This window comes from Sander vitreus, chromosome 17 (genome assembly GCF_031162955.1).
Source record: "Sander vitreus isolate 19-12246 chromosome 17, sanVit1, whole genome shotgun sequence".
In the NCBI taxonomy this organism is placed as follows: domain Eukaryota; kingdom Metazoa; phylum Chordata; class Actinopteri; order Perciformes; family Percidae; genus Sander; species Sander vitreus.
Window position 1 is genome coordinate 7,648,603 of NC_135871.1, and position 22,178 is coordinate 7,670,780.

The window sequence follows — 22,178 nt, forward strand, 5'->3', positions numbered from 1 at the left end:
ATATTGGAGGTATTTGGTCAAAAATATTGTGATATTTGATTTTCTCCATATCGCCCAGCCCTAGTTGATATACTTATTATAAGGGAAGTTCAACAAAACTAATATATATGTTATTGCTATAAAAAACCTAAAAGTCTTTGCTGTCGGGTGAAAATATTGTATGTCCAAAAACACTGTTTTTCAGGAAATAAAGGTTGACCAATAGCATTGATTTTTGCTTTCTGCCCGACAGCGAAGAAATGCTGTACACTTGCATTGTGCTATGTATGCCTAGGATGGAGCACATGTTATACATGTTGGTGCAAAGACAGATGGGAGACAGATTGTCGCAGTTCAACGTGTGTCAGTGTTTGTCTAAAAGGTAGATTTTACGGTTTTAGAATACAGTACTAATCTGATGTTAAGTATTTTGAAAAAAATAAAACTTAACTGTTCTGTGCCTGTGCCTTCAGGAGGCTGAGAGTGGGAGGACAAATGATGCAGTAATTAAAGTAGGCGCCAAGCTCCAACACCACAGCATCTTGCTGAGGAGTAACACACAGTACCACCCCCCCCCCCCCCACCCCCCTGTGCAGCTAACCCTCTATTTGCATCTCAGGGATGAAAACAACATATAGCCACCAATAGCCATATAAAAAAAAGAAAAATCCATGTACTTAGTAGTACATATCTACAGACACCACTCCACTTTCTCAAGTATAATAAATGCAAAGCTGAAACTCTTTGGAGTGCCATGTGACATATAACAGAAGCTATCAAGCTATTTCAGTAGTGATGGAGTGCCAGTAGCGAGTGTATATTACTCTGTGTGTGTGTGTGTGTGTGTGTGTGTGTGTGTGTGTGTGTGTGTGTGTGTGTGTGTGTGTGTGTGCCCCTACATCTTGGCTTGCCTTAAATGGGAACCAGAGAGTGTCAAACAGTCAAATACTGATGTTCATCTGGCGGGAGTTTTCCATTATGGCTTAGCAAGTTGTTGAGAGAAACCAGACGGCGTTCTAAGTGATTGAAGATATACTTTTTGAACAGTGTAACACTCTGATTGATGCGTGAACTGAACATGCTTTGTAATTCACCAAAAATGTATATTCATGACCAAATCATACCAGATAGTTATAGAAGCACAGCACTCGGTGATACCATCCAGGTGCTCTGGCCAGCTGCATGACTCCAGAGTAGGGATCGACCGATGCCGATAACGATTATTAGTAGTTAAAGGTGCTGTAGGTAGGATTGGGACGATCCAGGACTTAGCCAAAAAATGTGAACATCGACAACTTCTCAGTCCCTCCCCCCTTTCTGCTAAAGCCCAAAACGGTCTCCTAAGCCCTTCCCCCCACAAGGGAGAATTAATGCGTGTGCATGAGCAGTGATTGACACACAGTTAGACACCCCCCCTGGCCCTGATTGGTGTAAATGAACAGGGAGCTGTGGATTTTTGCAAATCACACTACAGGCTGTAGGTGGAGCCAGAGGAGTCAGATTTTTTTGTTAAATGACCTTCTTCATGTAGTTCTACTGGAACATAGGGTCAGTTTCAGCAAATATGACAGAAAGTTAGTTTTAGAAGTCTTACCTACTGCACCTTTAATGAAACCAATATTTTGGAACCGTAAAATGATAATCTTTCAGTCAAAATTAAGATTTTGGAATGTTACAAACTCCAACGCAAAACTTTAAATGCTTCAAGCAATTATTTAATCAAACTTTCAACATAATATACAGTAATATAAAAGGATAAATAGCTTTTTCCTCCCATGCCAACACTTTGTTTGCACGTGTTGCACACTGCTGTCCCTGGAGTAGTTGTTTTTCGAAATACTCCCATACTGCACTTTGTGGTCATTTCTTTTTATCCGTCTGCAGTGAGATTTTTGAGAGAGAGACAGTGAGAAATGAAAGTAGTCATTATGTTAACTCACCACTAGCTTCATTTAATACATGCAGAACACTTGAGTTGCCAGAGAGCTGGTCCTTGCATTAACATTAATGTGAGAGGGACGTAAGCCTGTTATTCAAAACAAACTAGGCTACCTTATTACTAAACTAGATGGATATTTACAAGTACGTTTAAGTATATGTCTTGCATTAAAAATCTTAAGTAAATGTTATTGTAACAAATACAAAATACTAATTTTTACTACAGTAAACTTCCATTTTAAAATAATATATAACTACTTATGCATGCAATACCTAAATGTTGCAGCTGGTAAAGGTGGAGCTCATTTTAATTGATTTTAAGTCATAGTTTTAGGTGCAAGCTATATCATGATAGGCTTTCGGGGTTTTTTTTCTCTCCTACTCATCTGTCTATTAGGCGAAATGAACGAGCACATTAATTAATCAACGTTTGCTAAGGTGTTCAAAATAGCTGTGCGACTCGAGGTTACGGTCGGCGAACGTTGCATATAACATGTAAAAACATCGTCTCATACGGATGAGTAATGTTCGATTTGCAGGGTGGAAGCTTAAATAAGTCCCTGTTGCACTGGAACTAATGTTATTTAAAAGATGAAACATGTAACTATTGCTCCATATTAATAAACTTATTTAATGCTAACGGTGAAGTTACAGTAACACTGCAAGCTAACGCTATCGCCACAAAAAGTTCATTCTGGCTTTTTAGGTGACATAAGTGGGCAGGCTCGTCATTATAGAACTAGATCCCAGAGTTGGAGGTGTTTTTGCAATTTTAGTGTGAAGATTAGAATGTTTTTAACTTAGGAAATTCCTGCAGCCTTACCTTAGAAGCTTAGCGGACAAACTGCACTGAGAATGAGACGCTGCTGCATTATAGCTGTTGTGAGGTTGATGAGTGTTGATTGGCTACTACTCGTATAACATCTAGCCAATCACACGGTGTTGTGGGCGAGACATTAAGTCAGACTCAGTGGTGAGTGAAACCGAAGCAGAGGGACAGACACAGAGCTGTAGCAGAGCCAAAGTAGCGCACTTTTTAATAAATTAACTTTATCGGTTATCAGGCAAAAAAAAAAACACCGATAATCGGTCGATCCCTACTCCAGAGCAGGAAATCCGAAAGAGCAAGAAGCCAAGGGGAAAAGAATTGTCACTCAGAACGAAGCACAGTCAGACCATCAGGCCCTGCTTGATGACTTGGCCAGACCAGCTTGTACTTTTTCAGGCTTGGGGCCACAGTGGAAAGCAAACAATGGCCTTAACTGGGAACTATTCTCCCACCGACTGTACGTGGACCAGAGACAATAAGCACTCTCCATCAAAGGCTTAGGGTTAAATAAACACCCATCCTGCTGGGAATGTGGGGCTGAGTGTGTATGGGAAAGAGATAAAGGGAACTGGTAAGTGTAGAGATCTCTGCAGGGGATAAAAGGAGTGAGAAGAAGTGCAACCTTGCTGGAGAAAGCCTTTTCCACTAGATTAATAAACCACAGCAGTAACACAGTAGATGCAAAGAATCGAGACATCGGGAGGGACTGCAGCTTGTTTAGCCTTGATAATAAAGACCTTACAAGTGTCAATATTTTTTTTTATTTTTTTGTCAAACTGGCAAAACAAGTTCATCACAGCATGTCTGAGGCGGCTCATTATGCCCTTCAGATATGTGAGCAGATACTTTTTTGTAAGATGTGGGTATGCAAGGACAGATAATAATTCAATAATAATTCAATAATTAAAAACAAAAAAATGGAAAAAAAAAGAGCTCACAGTAATTCAGAAGTAAGATGGCATTGTTAGCATTGGCAGCAAGAGAGCATGGCTGTAAAGGCTCTGACACACCAACCCTGACGACCGACCGTCGGCAGAAAAGGCAGTCGGACTGATCAGTCCCCCCCCCCCCCGAGTTGGTCAAAAAAGTGCCTCGGAACACATCGAAGCGACGCCGACTTGAGCGTACGTTCTGCACGTGCGCGTCCATAGCAGCAGGCGGCGCTAATTTGTATTGTCGCCCAAAAAATGAAAACCGGCAGCTGATTGGACGCGCGAATTTCAAAGCCAGACCACAATGGCGGCTTGTTCAGGAATGCGATCTCGTATTTTACGAAAATAGTTCACCGAAACGTGTTTCTGAAAAAAAACATTTTAAGCGAGAAATAGGCCGTGCGGTTGCTGAATCTGTCTTCATTTCAGATCGACAAAGGTCAGTTTAAAAGTCGTTCGTCACGCTCATCCCGCTCGTCATTTACTCTAATTTGTCATTGAGGCCGACTGCCCACTGGCCGATTCAACAAGTCAAATCGGCCCAAATGACCGCCGACGGCTCCTCCGACTGACGACGGCACGGAACACACCGAACAGACTCGGGTCAGCGACCTCGCCAGACTGTCCGACGGCCGATAATCAGGGTTGGTGTGTCAGAGCCTTAAGGATGGTAGTCAGTCAGTTAGTTAGTTAGTTAGTTAGTTGGTTCAAACCACCAGCTGGGTTTAAGAAGCAATTTTACCTCTGGCATACCTAAATATGAAGTGATAAAAGGTTTTGTGGTCTGTCCGTAGCTTCTTCACAATAAAAGTCTACCAGCAAATATACTGGTTATTAGGGGTGTCACCATTCTCCAAATCCACTATACGATTTGACTTTGGAGTTTAAGGTCATGATTCGATTCAATTTTCCATTTCAATATTTTGGAGAAAGAGAGAGAGAGAGAGAGAATTTCTTTTGATTTCGACAGTAGAAAGCTCATTTCATATCAAAATCACCCCTAATGGTTATGGGGTCTGGTTTCAAACATAAACCAAGAAGCTTTCTCTTTTGTTTACGCAGTGATTACATTATGGCTCTAGTTTGCCCACTGCCAACATTATACACACTTGCTGATGCACGTGTAACTGGTAGATGTAGATGAAATGGAGTAGGGCTAAACTTCTTTTAAGAAAATAGTGCAACATTTTGGGAAGTATGCTTATTTGCTTTCTTGCCTTTAGTTAGGTGAGAGGATGGATACCGCCCTCATGCCTGTACAATACATATGAAGCTATAGTCAGCAGCTGGTTAGCTTAGCTTGGCATAAAGACTGCAAACAGGGGGAAACAGCTAGCGGGGCTATGTCCAAAGTATCTACGAAGCTAACGAATTAACTTCGAGGCTGCGAGCCATGGATCTTTTACTCAAAATCTTCTACAGAGATGAAGGAGCGCTTCTGTAATCCTTCAGTTTGTGCGTCTCACCATGAGAGATGACGCAGCAGGATGGAGAGTAACGCATGTGCATGTGTGACTATGACGAACACAGTCAGAGGTGTAAAACTGACAGCATCACAACATATCATGTATGTCAGGCCTGCTGTTGCTAGAGCAGACTCTTTAAAAACACACACTTTGGGTTTACAAGGCGAAAGTGAGCCAAATTCCTCTGATAAACAACGCTGAGGCAAGTTGAAGTACTGGACATAAACTGTGCACAGAATTCCAGTTATAAATTCCCACACTTTCATGACACACCATTAAAGACAGACAACAAAAAACAGCACATCTTTCTGCAAACTATCTGACATTCTTTACTTCTGTTTTTGGTTTTGAAGGGCATCATAGCTGTAACAAAACCCACAACCAGAAAGTTTGGTTAAAAAAAAAAAAAAAAATGTAAAAGTGAGAATTACACAAGAAGCTGCAAACCTTTCAGCACACATGAACGTGAACAGAGGAAAAAGCCATGGTTCTCATCATGCATGGGCAGTACCCTCCCTGTACAACATCTACATCAAACGGCTTACAGAGGAGTTAAAAACCACTCACATCTCCATGTGCTGTTATCTGTATAACATTAACGTAACATGACATGCAAGACAGAGAGCAGATACTCACCATCAAAGATTTTTCTAAAATCACACACACCACCTTACTATGCGGTTGTCGAGAACGAACCCGACACAAGGTAGGCCAACTACCCGCCTGGTACTACACCGGTGAACATCCAGGGTGTCGACATTGAGATGGTGGAGACATGCAAATATCTGGGTGTTCACCTCAACAATAAACCGGACTGGTCCAAAAACGCAGACGTCCTGTACAAAAAGGGCAAAAGCCGTCTCCACCTGCTGAGGAGGCGGAGGTCCTTTGGTGTGTGCGGGACTCTGTTAAAAACATTCTATGGACTCTGTGGTTGCGTCTGCAATCTTTTATGCAGTAGCCTGCTGGGGAGATGGGAGCACAGAGAGGGACAGGAAAAGGCTAAACAGACTGGTGAAGAGGGCTAGCTCTGTTCTGGTCTGCCCTCTGGACACCATAGAGGACGTGGGGGAGAGGAGGAGGTTAGCCAGGCTGGGATCAATCATGGGCAACACCTCTCACCCCCTACGTGAGACTGGGAGTTCCGTGAGCAGCAGACTGCTGACCCCTCAGCGCAAGAAGGAGCACTAGCGCAGGTCCTTCCTTCCAGCAGCAGTCAGACTCTTTAATGCAACATCATAATGTAGCACTGCTAGCTGTTTCTGCAATAGGAGCCATCACTGGACAATATCCTGCACTACGCTTTATTATTTATTACACCTCCAACTGTGCAATATTTCATTTCAATTCATCCGCACCTTCCTCATCTGTACATCTGTGTTTATAGAAGGATGTTTATTGTGTAAATAAGTTTGATTTATTACGATTATAACCAATTCTATTTTTTCTATTTCTTACACTTAATGTATATTTTTTTGCCTATTTTTTTTGCCTCTCTTTCATTCTCTATGTGACACACATGAGGCAAGGAGCTGGTCATATGGGAAAAAAGAAAGAGAAAAAAAAAATCTATGAACATTTGATCTGAAAAGACCATAAATACACTCGACATTTACTAAACACACAACTTCCCTCCTCAAATGTAATGCATGACTTAACAGCCATGCATGTCGGGACATGGAGGTACAGCTTGGGGAATCCACAGTGTAATGTAAATGGACTGTATCTATATAGCGCTTTTACATGGTACAGGAACCATTCACCATTCGCACACATTCACACACTGGTGGCCGAGGCTGCCATACAAGGTGCTCATCAGATAAGCATTCACACATATTTACACTCCGATGGCGCAGCATCGGGAGCAATTCGGGGTTCGGTGTCTTGCCCAAGGATACTACGACATGGAACTGCAGGGCCAGGGATCGAACCACCAACCTTCCGATCGGTAGACTGTATTCTGGCTTGGAACTGAGAAACCCTTTAGGTAACTACTAACATTCAGCATGTGCCGAAGGGAGACGGCTGCTACTGAAGTGTCATGGCTGCAGGGCTCTAAGGTCTACGCATGCAAAACCGTAGTGCACTGTGGGTTTGACATATGGCAGCCCCTTTAGGGTTATTAGCACAGGGCAATCCTGTTTTTAACCTGGTTACTCAAGTAACCTGGTTTTGTGTTGATACATGTAAATGTCATAGGGTAAATAGGCTAGAACAACACAGTGATAGCTTACACACTTACTTTCATATTAAACACGTTGACCGTTGGTGCGGAAACTTTCAGCACTGCGTGGTTGTTAATGTCTGTGAAAATCACACTTGCACCACACTACATTTGGATGGCAACATAAAGTGGCGGCAAGCAGTAGGAATCAAATATTAACGCTTAATAACTAGCTTAGAGCTCGTAAAGTCTCCAATCGTTTGCGTCTGACTTTATTGAGCCTTGTTAATTACTATGGCCAATGCAACAATGGCTGACGGTGGCTTTTACCTTTCGTACTGAAGATCTAAAATGACCAAAATAAATGTCTCGGATAAAATTGACAGCTGAGAGGACCACAACAACGTGAACCGCCGCGGTTGTCTCTTCAGGGAATCTTACGGCCTTCATCAGTGGGATGAACCCAACCCCCCCCCCCCACACCCCCCTCTGGCTTTCCCATCCTGGATAATTATTGCTCTTGGAGTGAACCAACTAATTGTCACCCGTTCGCTTTATTATCTTTATTACCGTTGACATGATTTGTTTTCCCTTGGGTTGTTTTGATTTTTACATATTCTATTGTTCTTGGCATATACTTGCAGCCTCGGTTATTTGTTGCTCATTTGATTATTTGGCAACTGATTTTATCGTCTTAATGTGATCTTGTTTGTTATGTGGTCTCGCCGCTTTGTTGTAAAGCACTTTTGAGCTACACTCTCTGTATGAAAGGTGCTGTATAAATAAAGTTTATTATTATTATTATTTATTATCAACCCAAGCTTTTCTTGCTCCGTGTCGGCACTCCCACCCTTATCCCAGTTCCTTATCTGGGCCCAATGGGGCCTGGCTGTTCATTGCCCCGCCCTGCTCACACACGCATTATCAAATCCTCCTGAGAGGGGTCAATGAACTGAAAAAGTTGGCTGTGTCGACCCACTGTAAAGTCCCTGTCTCATGTTATATATTACTAAGAGTCCATCTCCAGATTCACATATGTGAGACAGTGTCTGTGAGTGCGTCATTTCCCCTGAAAGACCCCCACTATAAAGTCTCCTGTCTGGTTCAGTAAGTGACTGTTTATTTTAACTGGTAAAATCAACAGCTCGGGCCAGCTGGGGAGGGGGGAGGGGGGCACAGATTGTTTCTCCACATCAGCAACATGATCATGTCCACACCTCTGCTGGTTTGGGCCTGAGCAGAGTCTTCTGCTCCGTTCTGGGTCAAGGTGACCTGACTCAGCACCTGGGAGATACAGCTCGGAAAAACAGCCAGATAAGCTAGATGTACCAAAAAAAGAGACATCCAGGACATACGGAGGGTACAGTGATGCTCTACCTTCGATCATTCATTGCCATGTGTCAGATGACTTAGGAGACAAACTTGAGGAGGAATGTTAACATCTGCACTGATAAAACACACAACTTCCTAATTTGGAAGGGTTAGGGATGAATCACATTGAGCATCTATCTGCAGTGTGACTTCAGTTCTGTCCCGTTTCGGAAATGCGCAAGCTGTTAGACCTCAGGTTCATCTGATGTGAGGCAGCCTCAGACATCCAAAAGAACCCTGAAGCAATTTGTGTGACGTCAGAGAAAAACCTGACTAAAGAAAGGGCTGAAGCTAAGACACGTGCACATTTGATAATGGAAAGGACAATCCTAAATAGTCAATCACCGATAGCACGCAGGCAACCTCAGTATTTTGACTTGCTTTGAAAGCACTGTGAGATCAACATGACATCATGACTTTGCGTAAACATACACGCCCACTTCCTTAAGCCAAGTGGCATGTCTAGAAGCTTGGTGATGTATGGACTACTGGCTAACCTGAAATGCAGATGGCTTGTTAACACAGAACCATCTGAGAAGCCGTCTATGGAAACTGTTTGGAAAAGGGCAGGCACTTTCAAAAAAAAATGATCTAGCAGGTGATTGGATGAACCACCTGTCTATCATGTTCGCCATTGTTGTTTTGACCGCGGACGTCACACACACACACACACACACACACAAACACACGCGCACACACACACACACACACACCATAACTACGTAAGTAGCTGCCAGTAGCTCTTCACCAGAAGCTGATTGTGTCTGAACTATCAGCTTACCGAACCAAACGCATTACTTGAAGCCTGACCAAATTTCCGTGTGATCCCAGGAATCCTGCGTGATCTTGTGACATCGCGAGAATCCAGTTGCTGTGCAAAGTAAACTATTGGCTGGGCTAGTTGGGACACTACTGCAGCTGTAACACACTAGCCAGCTGGGAACATGTTAGCACTAGTCAGTCACAACAACATTTCTATTTTCTCTGTTCCGTTTACTCCCACTTGACATTACCGTTTATTCAAAAGACGTAATTTATCCGTCGGGTCTTATCTCATACCTTAACGTAATTTGCGAACCATTCCTCTTTTGAGAAGCAGTTTATAATTTATACTCGTCCCTGAAAAATAAGGTCAAAGTTACGGTATCTAAAGTTGAACTCAAAATGTAAACTGTGCGCCCCTGCTGGCGAAACCACTGATGGCAGCAGTTCTATTGAAATTAATGCATTTTTTAAGTCCAGAATTCCCATAAGCGCTACTCTATGGAATGAATCTTGTGGCTTTCCCGAATGAATTCAGATGAACGCTAAAAATAAAAACCAATGCAAAATAGCCGGTAGTGGAAAATGGTGACATCAAAGCTATTTGCTATTATTACCCGATTTATGTAACCTGATTGATTTGTATGGCATTTTGAGAAAGCTAACTGGTTGACTGATGTGCAGCTGTCGCAGCGACAGGCTGTAACAAGTCAGTGAATCGGGCATGTATTCTCTCATGACAGCAACTGGCTGTGTGAAGAAAACACAGAGCACTGAGTGACACAGACAACGGGGCTCACCTCTCATGAGTGGGCCCCTCGACTTTTACCCCCAGTGACAGGCTGAGGGGTCGCTGTAGGCTGGACTCTGTGCAGAGTAGCCTACAGCAGCAGGGCTTTCCTTTAACATTTGAACACATACGTCATACTCCGCTGTGGCAACATCTTCCCACTTCCAAAATGAGGTTTAAATGCAAATGATTATACAATATACATGAACATTATACAGACATTACATGACATGCAAAATCTACAATACTCTCTGTATTGCATAGTGTTGTTTGACTGGCAACACATTGCAACACTCATTCAACCATTCTTGCATTATTACCACAGAGGTGTCGTTTTAAAATGTAAGCATTTCCTACAGCTTGTCAATCTAACAGTCACAAAGTGTGATTCAAGGTATATATGGCTAATCATTTGGCAATACCATTGAATTTTCTACCATTTTATTACCATCTTAAATGATAAGGATGTTTTTTTTTCTTCAGTACTCTTAAAATCATATATTGAGGGAATTATAAAGAATTAGCAGTGATGACCAAATGAAAATAAAAGTTTGAATATAAAGGTAACTGTTTGCCATGAATCAAGACTTAAATACATTAATCAAATAATCAACTGTCAAATACCATCACATACTGTGAAACATACTCTGTATAACTCATTATACTCAATTATTAGATATGCAATTGCTACTGGAGGATGATGCATACTGGTGAAGAATATCTTTTACTTACAATTCTGACTTGTCGTTGCCTGCTGGTGGCAACTTTCAGCTCTTTCCAACATCTTTTCCTTTTGAGATTCTAATTCCGTGTTATGACAGGATAGACAAGGGCAGAGCAGGGAGAAAACCAAAATAGCATCATCTGATCTTTCTTTCATAAACTTTTCCACTCCTGCAGCAACACACTGGAACAGACTTTGGCAGAGGAAGAAACGCAAAATCAAGCTGTCAGATGAAGTACTTGGTCACGGTGATGGATATTAAGCTTCTCCTCATAAAACTTGAGCCCCAAAAACATGGGAGAGCTGGACACAAAGTAAAGACTTGATATTAAGAATGAAGCCATTCTCGCATTGTTTGCTTCCCCCCATTTCAACCTCGACACAGCATCATGTCTGGTATCACGTATTTGCACCACTATTGCCAACCCTATAAATACACATCCTGAATGCTCAATTACATTACACAGTTAGGGAATTCACTACCAGCAGCCACGTGAGTAAAGGCTAAATATAGTTTCTATGCTGGCTGCAGTAACATCTTCACCATGTTTACCATGAAAAAATACATTTGAAGCACACTGCTCCTTACCACTAATGAGATGCAGAGGAGTGTGCATGGTCATAGCAAAGACCTCTCACAAACCTCACAAAGACAAAACATTGAGAGCCGTGTATGCATAGCCTCCAGGTTTCAGGACACACTGAGTCAGGCAGGTAGTTTTCTTCCTGCTCTGTACTATATTTAGTGGTGTAAATATGGCAGCTCTGTGGGGTCGGGGCTGTGATAGCCTGAGCTAATGAGCTGTCAGTGGACAGGAGAGAGGGAGACACAGAGGAAGAAACAGAGAGAGACATAGTGAAAAATAAGTTGAGAGTCTAAACCCACAAAGGGGGGAGCTATTCATAGTCATCTATTGCATCACCATATGGTCATCTTGGCTTGGCTAACAAGAGGTGTATGTAATCAAAAACAGAGTGGTTGTAATCAAATGAAAACCATGGCCAGTGACCAGTGTTTGAGAGCAAAGGAGAATGTAGAAAGCCATTATTAGGATCATATGAACAGGGAGTAGTCTACACACAGAGCCCTGGAAAGCAGAGCAACACATCAGCTGACATCCTCAGCAATACAAGTTGGCTGGAGAGTTGACTTGGCATCTGTCAGATTTTAATCATTTGGATTAATCCAACTGGAGCTTTCCACTGATAAGTCATGATACGATCTCTGTCAACAAGCCAGATTTCACTTACCGCCAGAGATCTTACACACACCCTTTTTCCACATAAATTAGAGCCAATGTGCAGTGTTTTTTTTTTATTTTTTTTTAATAGCTGATAGACTTCTCTTCCCATTGCCGAGTATGCCTCTCTGTTTTTTTGTGCCAGGTAAACACTAGAAAGCAGTATGAAGGCCAGTCAAATTCGTTTCGTGGTTGCTTCTTTTTCAATATCTGTTACTTATTTAGTAATTCAGGTCATTTGGAACAATGTTTGAGCGCTGCTTGCATTTAGACTGACGGAATTTGGCTTTTGGGTTGGACGGGCGCCATAGCGTCGCGCCAGAAAAAGGAGCTTGTCCTCCCCGGTGTCGTGTTTCCATCACTTTATGAATTCATTTGAATTTATGGCTTAGGACTATGTTTAGAGAATAATACTTCGCACATCTACGACGCGAGACAGGTGCGTCGGAGGGGGACAAGCAGGTCAAAAGTTGGAATAGAAAACTCCTGCACACTGTCTAACCTGCAAAAAATATTTAAAGTTTAACAATGGGCAACGTTTCGGTACTAGAAGACGCCTTGCCTGAAGATAGTCTAGTACCGAAACATCGCCCGTTATTTAACTTTATATATTTTTTGCAAGTTAGACTGTGTGCGGGAGTTTTCTTTCCAACTTAGGACTAGGTTTAAAACTGAAAATCGCTTTTCATTTTAATTTGGGTAATTCCGGTACTGAACCCCCTTCGCTCGCATAGTTCATAGCAACGTAGTGTTGGTGACGTTTATGTCATTTTGTTCCGGTGCTCTGCACGCCTGCTCTCATCCCCAGCTCTCCAGAGCTCTGTGCATTTCCGACACCGCCGAGGCACCAAGGTCCCGGGGAGCGCAAACTAGCGAGCTAGTTAGCTGTCGTGCTAATTCCGCCATGTTTTCATGCTACACGGGTTAACGTTACAGAAAATGAGCCAAACAAAGTCACCCATTAGGCGATAGCAATATTTGTTAAAAGGCAAAATATGTGTCTAACCATTCTGAATGAAGTATTGTGGTGCTGCAGAGACGTCCTGGGCCTACAAATCCTATCCTACTGACTAAAGGAAAACATCTTTGTTTGGTACAGAGTTTTGCAAAAATCAATTTTCTATTTGTGTTTCAATGAAAATGATAGAGAATGATGATCCCAAAAAATGGATCATTCCCTCCAATATCGCAACATCAGTCAAAATAGCCGTAATTTGACATTTTCCTCATACCGTGCAGCCCTAGACAGGAGTATGTGGATGAAGCATTAACGATTACAATTGTAAAGCGAGTGTGGTCTAAACAAAAATCTGAGATTTTATTTTTGATGCCATAGTGCACAGCCCTACTGGTAATGAATTGTACCCTTTCCCCACTAAAAGACAAAAGCCAGATGTTAGTGGGTGGTTTTTGTCAAGTGGAAAGGAATTATAGTGGACGAAGGCACTCAAACACCTATAGTTTGTTTTCTCTTGACTGAAACATAGTGGAAAAGTTGACTTTGTTACTTTTTTTTGTTGGATTTATTTAGGCTCGGACTGCACAAGTGCAAACAAAACCAAGGCCTGTAAACATAACTGACGAGGACTTCCAAGCGCTAGAGATTTGGGGTGGTGGAACATGTTAAATCAAGGGGTTTAGAGTAACAACTTAAGTAAACCACGTTGGACATACTGTACCTGCACAGGCTTGTCTGTCATTTCTTAGATGTTCATGTCAGGGAGGGAAAACATAAATAATAGGGCGGTAGCTCGCATTCAGCAACTGAGCTCTCAGGCATGAATTTCAACATTGAAACGCTCCATTTCGGAGTCGTGTCCCCATAACTGGTTTGTTGATACAGCAGATTACTTTTGAGACGTCAAGACCTACACCTCTGTCCTCTTTCAAAAAGAAACCGGTGCCTCATGCGTCACGGTGCTGCTGGTGACACCTAAAGTCCAGCCAGCAAGGTGTCTACCTGTTTAAACAAACCAACACCAAAAGGGAAAACGCTCCAGAGCTCTCTGAACATGTTTGACGTAAACACACTGGCATGCGATTCCAACCACAGTTCAACTCAGCTGGAACAGTTAACTAAATGTTGGGACTGCATTTCATCATCCACTTCAGGTTGGTGCAACAGGGCTGCCACAGTGTGACTTGTGTGTAAGGTACCACAGTGGCAATTTAATGGATGTCCTGAATCAGGAAAGCTATTATTTATTTATTCACTCATTTGTGCACTCGCATACTCACTCTCTTTTAGCCTGTTTTCGTGTGATGGCCCAACAATGAGCACGTCCTGCATTTGAGTGTTTTTGTAAGGGTAATAATAATGACCCAAACTGACCCTGATCAGAAAAAAAAAAAATCTATTGCATTTAATCATTTCAGATTTTCACAACCAATACAACCCTAAAGAGAAGCACTGGAATCGCCAGTGGCTCTACAGTATATGAAGTGATCTCAGAGTACTACTTCTTTTGGATAGTCGCGTCGCATTCAACGGAGCCATCGGCCAGCTTTTTTTTGACGCGCAGCATTTTTTCCAAATCCAGCGCCGCCTTCCCAAGATGCTTTGCGGGCGCTTTGAGTCAAGTCGCTTGACGTCACCCATAGGAATAAAGTGGAGCGCGTGCGCGACAGAAGCGTCGCACGGCCAGGTGGATCTGCACTGTGAGTCCCATTGAACGTTCCCAACACATTGAGTTGCTTTTGTCAATTTAAGCTGGCCCAACAAGTAGCACTTACTGAATTCAAGTTAGGGTAACAAGAATGACTTACTGCACCATACATGTCAGTATTCTTCAGCCAGTAACTGACTCTACGAGGCCCGTTGTGATTAATTCAGGAAACCCTGGATGTCCAAGGTCAGCAAAACTAGCAGGCATTGGCAACTGACAACAGTTGTCACTTAAGCAAAATCATGAATTGGTTTCACAATTGGAACTGTGTACTACAGGCTGACTTTGGATCAGAAATCTTGCATGACCCGTGGGAATCCGGCAGTGCATTCCCTCTGTGTCCCTTCAGGATGGGAACGGATAATGAGACCAGGCCTGGGGAGTAAATGCCCCAAGGCACGGAAGGACTTAGTGTAGGATAATGTACAGTATGTTTCAGCGTCATCGTCACACGCAGTTCTGTGGTTTTCGTGTCAGCACAAGGTCAACGTGTAACATTCTTTGCTCAACATAAATTACGAAAATGTGTTTTTCAACCGTGGCCGTACAAGGGATGGAGTCGAAACGTTATCATTTGAACATTTGAAACTAAAAAGTACTGTCCCGCAAAAGACCGGCAACACTCTGCAGGATTGAAACAGGGTAAAGACTAAATGTGATTATTTAAAAAGAGGAGACAGGTTTGGATGAGAATAAAAGGAATTAGGACTAGAAAGAAAGGGGAATTCAGTGTAATCAACCATGTGTGGTGTTTCACATGTACGACACTGCGTCTTGTCATACAGGTACATCTGAGTGGCGGCATGCAACGATTACCGGTGTAACGGAAAAACACGATACAAATGTTGACGACAACAATTACCGTTTTCATTTAAAACATCGTTATTATCACGGTGGATTACCACGGCGTGGAAACCGTGTGTTTAATTCTTCCCAGCATCATCCGAGTCTCCTGAAGTTACTGCGTAGCCTACAACGTGCGTTTCTTGAAGTTAGAATCATGGCGGAAGGAGGAGAGATGACAGCGCGTAGGACATTTATCAGCCCTCTAAGAGGACTAAGTCTGAAGCATGGGCATATTTTGGTTATTATAAGAATGCCGAAGGACAGTTGATTGAAGATAGTTATCCTGTCTGCAGAACGTGCGGGGGGAAAAAGTTGCTGCTAAAGGCGGCAATAACAAGCAACATATTAAAACACACTTTTAAAAATACCGCGATAATACCGAAAACCGTGATCATTTTGGTCACTATAACCGTGAGGTTACATTTTCATACCGTTACATTCCTACCTGCTGTTCTATTTAATCAAGTCGCCCTTAAAAACTGAACCCTGCTGTTTTTAGACTGGCTGAATAACGTACCGAAAAATGACAAATAATGGATAGTTCTTTTAAACAAACCAATGTTTGCTGTCATAATGAGAGTCAGAGGACGGCTCGGAGGGCCAACAATGGAAAATTACTTAAACTGCAGGATGGTTGTTTGTCTTTTGCTTTTAGTAGATGTTGTTCAAACAATAACTCATAACTGGAGTCAGAGAAAATTGTAATTGGCTAAATGACACAATGAGGCTGACCGGCAGCATAGCTGCTTTAACATCAAGGCATCACTTTTAATCACCATCTACAGGACACATGACTGTATTTAAAAAAAAAAACGGCATGATAGATTAGAGATTACTTTCCATATGAATAAGTGTGAGGGAAAGACTCAAACCTGGACATTTAACTGGAACAACAGTACTGTGTGACTTAATAGTTGAAGGACACACTGAGACTGGCAGAGTTAGGGTTCCTGTTGGGCCACCTGCAGCTGTAATGCAGTTTATAAATCCACCATCTAAGACACTGTATGTTTGTGGTAAGATGCTTAAACTGCTCAATAGCAACTTTAGCTACTGAGCTTTATTCTGTGGGAGTTTCTCCATCGCTTGACAAATACGTTACAACTTTTAACAGCAATGAATCTTTAAATAATAAATGATATTTGATCAAACTTAGGAGGGGGACAAACGATCAAAGCAAAAGTGGTTTGCGATGCATTTGCTTCACTGGGTTTTTTTTTTTAAATTAAAAGCATGTGTTTTTAAAGTACACAGAAATAGGCTTGTTTGTGCCATTTCTTCTCCGACAATTTACACAGTCTTCCGTTTAATCCAAAGTACCCACACCAGCTCAAAAACTACATTTCCAACAACTTACTTTCCCACAAGGCAAACCCGTTTCAGAAACAGAACAAACTGACTTGTGTCCAGTGTGCTCTTCGCCCGCTACAAACTGATGCTGCTCACACATTCTATCTGCGTCATTCTTGCTGAAACCTGCAAACCCGACAGTCCAAACTCCCCGAGGCTTACAGCCTACGATAACACATCCAACATCAGCTGATCTTAAAACCGAATCGATCAATACTCGACATTTGTCCACAGCCATCTTGTCCACTTCATCTTAAGATAACCATTTCTCCTACACCTTTAATCAACAAGAAGCACATATGTGTACACTTTACCTTAAATGCTTCAATCAATACTTGTGGAGAGGCACTATTTGTTCAAACACACCATGTTGAGGCTGTTAAGAGTGTGTTAGCATGTGTAATGGCTGTAAACACAGGAGCCTGCAGCCATGTCATTTGAGTTGCAATCAGCAAAAGAAAGTTTCAAATGGCATATTTTCCATCTAGAGATCAAACTCTATGAGATGATATTGGAATATAGGATCAGGCTATGACACAAAATTGTAAACAATGAAACTAATAGCGGAAAAAGCATTACAAGCAGTCCACAAAGACTTCATTGAACTCATATGTGCATCATAAGGGGTGCTAACACACTGCGGACTACAGATAGCTTCCTATATGACAAGCACACAAACATTCATAGAAAGGAAACATGCTCTAATGTGCATTTTGGCTCCGTCAGACGTCTGGTTGAGAGAAGAGAAAAAAAAAGAAAAGAAAAAAGACAAGACAGAGGCAGGCTATTAATAGGCTTACTCCAGTGAGGGAGACGGCTCTTCCCTCATGTTTGGGATCAGCTCTTCACACTGGTAGAAGGAGGGAGAAAGAGGGGGACTCTCTATTGACACAACACTGAAAGTGACACAAACTGTTTCTTGAAGCATTTAATTGAGCAGAAACACTTTCCACCATAATTTAGTGCCATTAGGTGCCAAGTTACAGCCTGATAACAGCAAGGAGTCCAAATACATGATAACAACAGCCATAGATAGCATTCAACAAACTGCACAGACGCTCCTTAGGCGGCCTGACACACCTATTTTCCCACAGAGCATGCTTTTGCTTTCTTCAGTCAAGCAAAGTGAATATTTGAATGCAGTTTGTTTTCGTAATGATGCAAATAGGATTTTGGTGAGTCTACAATCTCAACTGGCATAGGTGTTACTCGTAGCACTGTCTACTCTAGGAAATACCCTACTTCTTGTTCACTAAGATACTGCAGGGAAGCCCTGACATGAATGGAAAAAAAAAATAACTAGGTGTGAAACATGAAACACTTAAACGTGTGGCAAGCAAGCAGCATCTCCAGTGACACCACAGGGCAATTATGCAACCACAAATAGCAGTAAAAGTATATTACAATTTGATAGCGTTATATGGTTTGTGCTTCCTAAAAAAAAAGAAACTAATTAAACTTACATAAGTTTGGTTTTACTTGCTGTGATGCGCACACGCAGATTCACATCAGCCTAAAAAGGTGGGTGTTCTCTGCAAAAGGTAAACCGCTTCTGTAGGTCCAAGTTACAGATTGGATCATAGAACATATATAATAACCATTATGGCCATGGCAACACCGCAGCAGTAATAATGTTACACGCAATGATAAATACCCACATCTTTACATTGCCATTCATACAGAGAACAGGCAGAGAACATGAGAGAAAAAATGGGCCACTGCATGTATAGAATACATAACCCTTGACACATAGAGCTAGCATGTGTCTCCATGTGTTTATGATAGTATAACGTTAGGTGTTAAGGCTACCGCACGCGACTTGACACGAGTCGTGACCAGCTGAGACGTTATTTAGCATAACATGAAGATGGAGTTGGCAGTATGAAAAAAAATAAGTGTAAACACAACATCAGCGTGAATAGACATCACTGACAGACAACGTGTATCAATGGAGAAACTCACATCCTCGAAGAGAGATCCAACGTTGGCTGTCACCAGCAGTATTCCTGTGCCTTGCGCTGCTGTCAGCTTCCCTGCCATAATTCTCTTTCGCAGGTGGGTCGGGGACTTGTACTGCGGACTTTATAGGTAAGGAGCGGGGGGAAAAAAACAAAAACAAATAGATGCCGGCGAATGTCTCACGAAACTGGTTATAACACTGGTAATTTGCCACTGAAGCCGGGGTTGAGGCGGCTCGGCTGGAGCATATTTTTCAGCAGTGGCCGTGCATCTACTAGGAGTTGCTTTGCAGTAGAAGGTCCGTTGGCGGCGGCGGTTAGCGTGCTCTGTCTCTCGTGCTACTTATTCACGTTCACAGCCATCGTAAAAGTTTCCGTTTAATCCACGGCGAGTGCCCGAGGGCTCTGGTTCATTTCAGCGAAGAGGGTTTCCCTAGCGTTTGTGCAGTGTAAAAGTCTCCCTCCGAAAGCAGGACTCTCTGCCAGGACCATTGCTTTTTTACTGTTTAGAGAGGATAGGCTGGAGTCCTTCACGCTCTGACGTCACCGTGCCAATGGAAACACGGGCTGTCTTAAAGGGCCAGCGCACCGTCAACACAACAGCTCTGTCCCTAGCGCCCCAGCGTCCATTATCGGACACAACCGGGCTGTATGGGGCTGTCCCATGGTAAGCGTTCGTCTGTATTCTCTTAATCCACCTAAATTGTCCTTAACCATAATAACCGCAACTTTAATTTGTTTAAAGATTAAGCAACTGTCTTTTGTTTATGTAAACAATTCCTAACGCTTTATGCCATTACATTTATTACAGTTATGTTTATGGCATGAATTGGTTGAGTGATTTGCATGAAGAAAACATCAGAAAGTGACAAAAACTGTGAAAAAAAATGTTGAAAAAAGCACCAAAAATGTACAAAAATAAAATAAAAGCACCAAAAACTTTGGAAAAAGCAACAAAAACTAGGTGGGCCTAAATTTATTGTGAACCTAAATTGAAATGCGGGCCGGATCAAAACCTGCGAGGGGCCGGATTTGGCCCTCGGGCCTTGAGTTTGACACATGTGCTTTAAATGAACAGGATCAGAGACATCACCTACAACAATGCAGGTTCCATACTTGTCCAAAAGTGCTACTGATGCCACATGTTTTGAGAACGCCACAGGCGGGAGGCTTGTGGCTTGGAGGTGGAGTGGTCACCCCTCAACCACAATATTGCCGGTTTGATCCCAGGCTCTTCCGGTTACCTGAGTAAGACACCAAGCTGATCCCCGGATGCGGTATGTGTCACTGCTCCTATTACTTAGGATGGGTTAAATGCAGTAATTGAATTTCACTTCATTGTGCTGTCATTGTAAGTGACAAATTAAGAATGAGGTTTTGCATGATTCATATCAGACACCCATACTGTATGCTTGTTCTGCTTCACTGGCTAGGTGGTTCACAAAAGTTCACCTGAAGCTGTCCCTCAATGATTCCTTTTTTAACTTTAGGGTGGGCAGAGGTGAAGTTTCCTTAACCCCAACTCATTTACATGAGTTCAGGCATATAAGTCTAGTCACAAACCATGAACCAGGTGAAACTAGGGTGCAGGAGAAGTTTACAGGCAAGTCTGTTTTGCTTGCATATACTGTTCAGGATTATTATTTGTTTTTGCATTATCCCTTCTTTATTTGATAAAGTATAATGTTGTAATGTAATGATTTATTTTTCAACTGAAACATCATCTGTGACATGGAGTATCATTAAAAATATGGTACATTTACTGTAGTTTGAAACATATTCCATACCCCATTCATGCCGCTTAGACCAACTTGTCAAGTTGCACCTGTCCAGGTTAACCTTAGCCAATAAAGTCTATTCAAATCAGCTGTAATGTAGCGTTGAACAAACTAGTCACACCCCCTTTTTTTCTTTTTTTAAAGGTCCCATGGCATGAAAATTTCACTTTATGAGGTTTTTTAACATTAATATGAGTTCCCCCAGCCTGCCTGTGGTCCCCCAGTGGCTAGAAATGGTGATAGGTGTAAACCGAGCCCTGGGTATCCTGCTCTGCCTTTGAGAAAATGAAAGCTCAGATGGGCCGATCTGGACTCTTCCCTTTGTGTCGTCATAAGGGGAAAGGTTACCTCCCCTTTCTCTGCTTTGCCCGCCGCCCACAGCTGCCCAGAGAATTTGGCCCGCCCATGAGGAAATAGAGCTACAACCGTGGCCGCAAGCTGGTCAAGGCCTATATAAAAGAGACTTCAGATACAGTATTAGGGCACCACTAAGGCCTATATAAAAGAGACTTCAGATACAGTATTAGGGGACCACTAAGGCCTATATAAAAGAGACTTCAGATACAGTATTAGGGGATCACTAAGGCCTATATAAAAGAGACTTCAGATACAGTATTAGGGGACAACTAAGGTCTATATAAAAGCATCCAAAAAGCAGCATGTCATAGGACCTTTAAGAAATGTTACATTTGACATGTCACAGTAGAAAAAGCCCAGGTGTAAATAATAACATTAATGATGACTGAATTCCATTTAGCTGCTTCAGTTTCAGGGTCCTTGTATCGTGCATGCTGGCTCACTGTCACACTGTCACGGCTTACTGGGGCACTTAAATAAAACGGAACAATCAATAATGCTATTAGTAACACCTGTGGTTTCCTACCATCACAGGTCTCCTGTAAAATGGGTCAATAAGCTCAGAAGTATTACGCTTTAGGCAGGCTGATGACAAATAAACAGCAAACCTTTGCACAAACACCCACAACTTCACCATCTAGCACAAACAACATTTCAAGATTTGTGTGTTGCATTTTAAGCCTTTATTTGATAGGACAGCTTACACATGAAAGGGGGAATGACATAAAAAGGGCCGCAGGTCAGAATTGAACCTGGGGCCGCTTGGTTGAGGACCGAGCCTCTGTACATGGGTCGCACGATCTACCATGTGAGCTACCCAGGCACCTCCACAAACAACACTTTAAATACTTAATGCCATGTGGTGGATTACAATCTACAGTGTGATTTATTTCTGACCACTGGGGGGTAGAACGACTCCAAAACAAACTATTTATTACTTACACATTCAGCAAAAACAGAGAAATGCGGCCATGTCTTTGCAGTGTCTCTTCACATGTTCAGCATGTTAGCACTGTGGTCCCTTTAG

The 22,178-nt window shown here is 42.3% G+C and overlaps 1 protein-coding gene across 1 annotated transcript in view; it reads right to left on the reverse strand.

Moving 5' to 3' along the window:
* Window positions 1-19,533, reverse strand: part of inpp5a (inositol polyphosphate-5-phosphatase A) — a 177,709-nt gene extending 158,176 nt beyond the window's left edge. The window contains exon 1 of the mRNA XM_078273244.1: window positions 19,021-19,533. Coding sequence (XP_078129370.1) covers window positions 19,021-19,098 — 78 coding nt within the window. The 5' untranslated portion in view covers window positions 19,099-19,533. The remainder of the gene's footprint in view (window positions 1-19,020) is intronic.
* Between the last annotated feature and the right edge of the window lie 2,645 nt (window positions 19,534-22,178).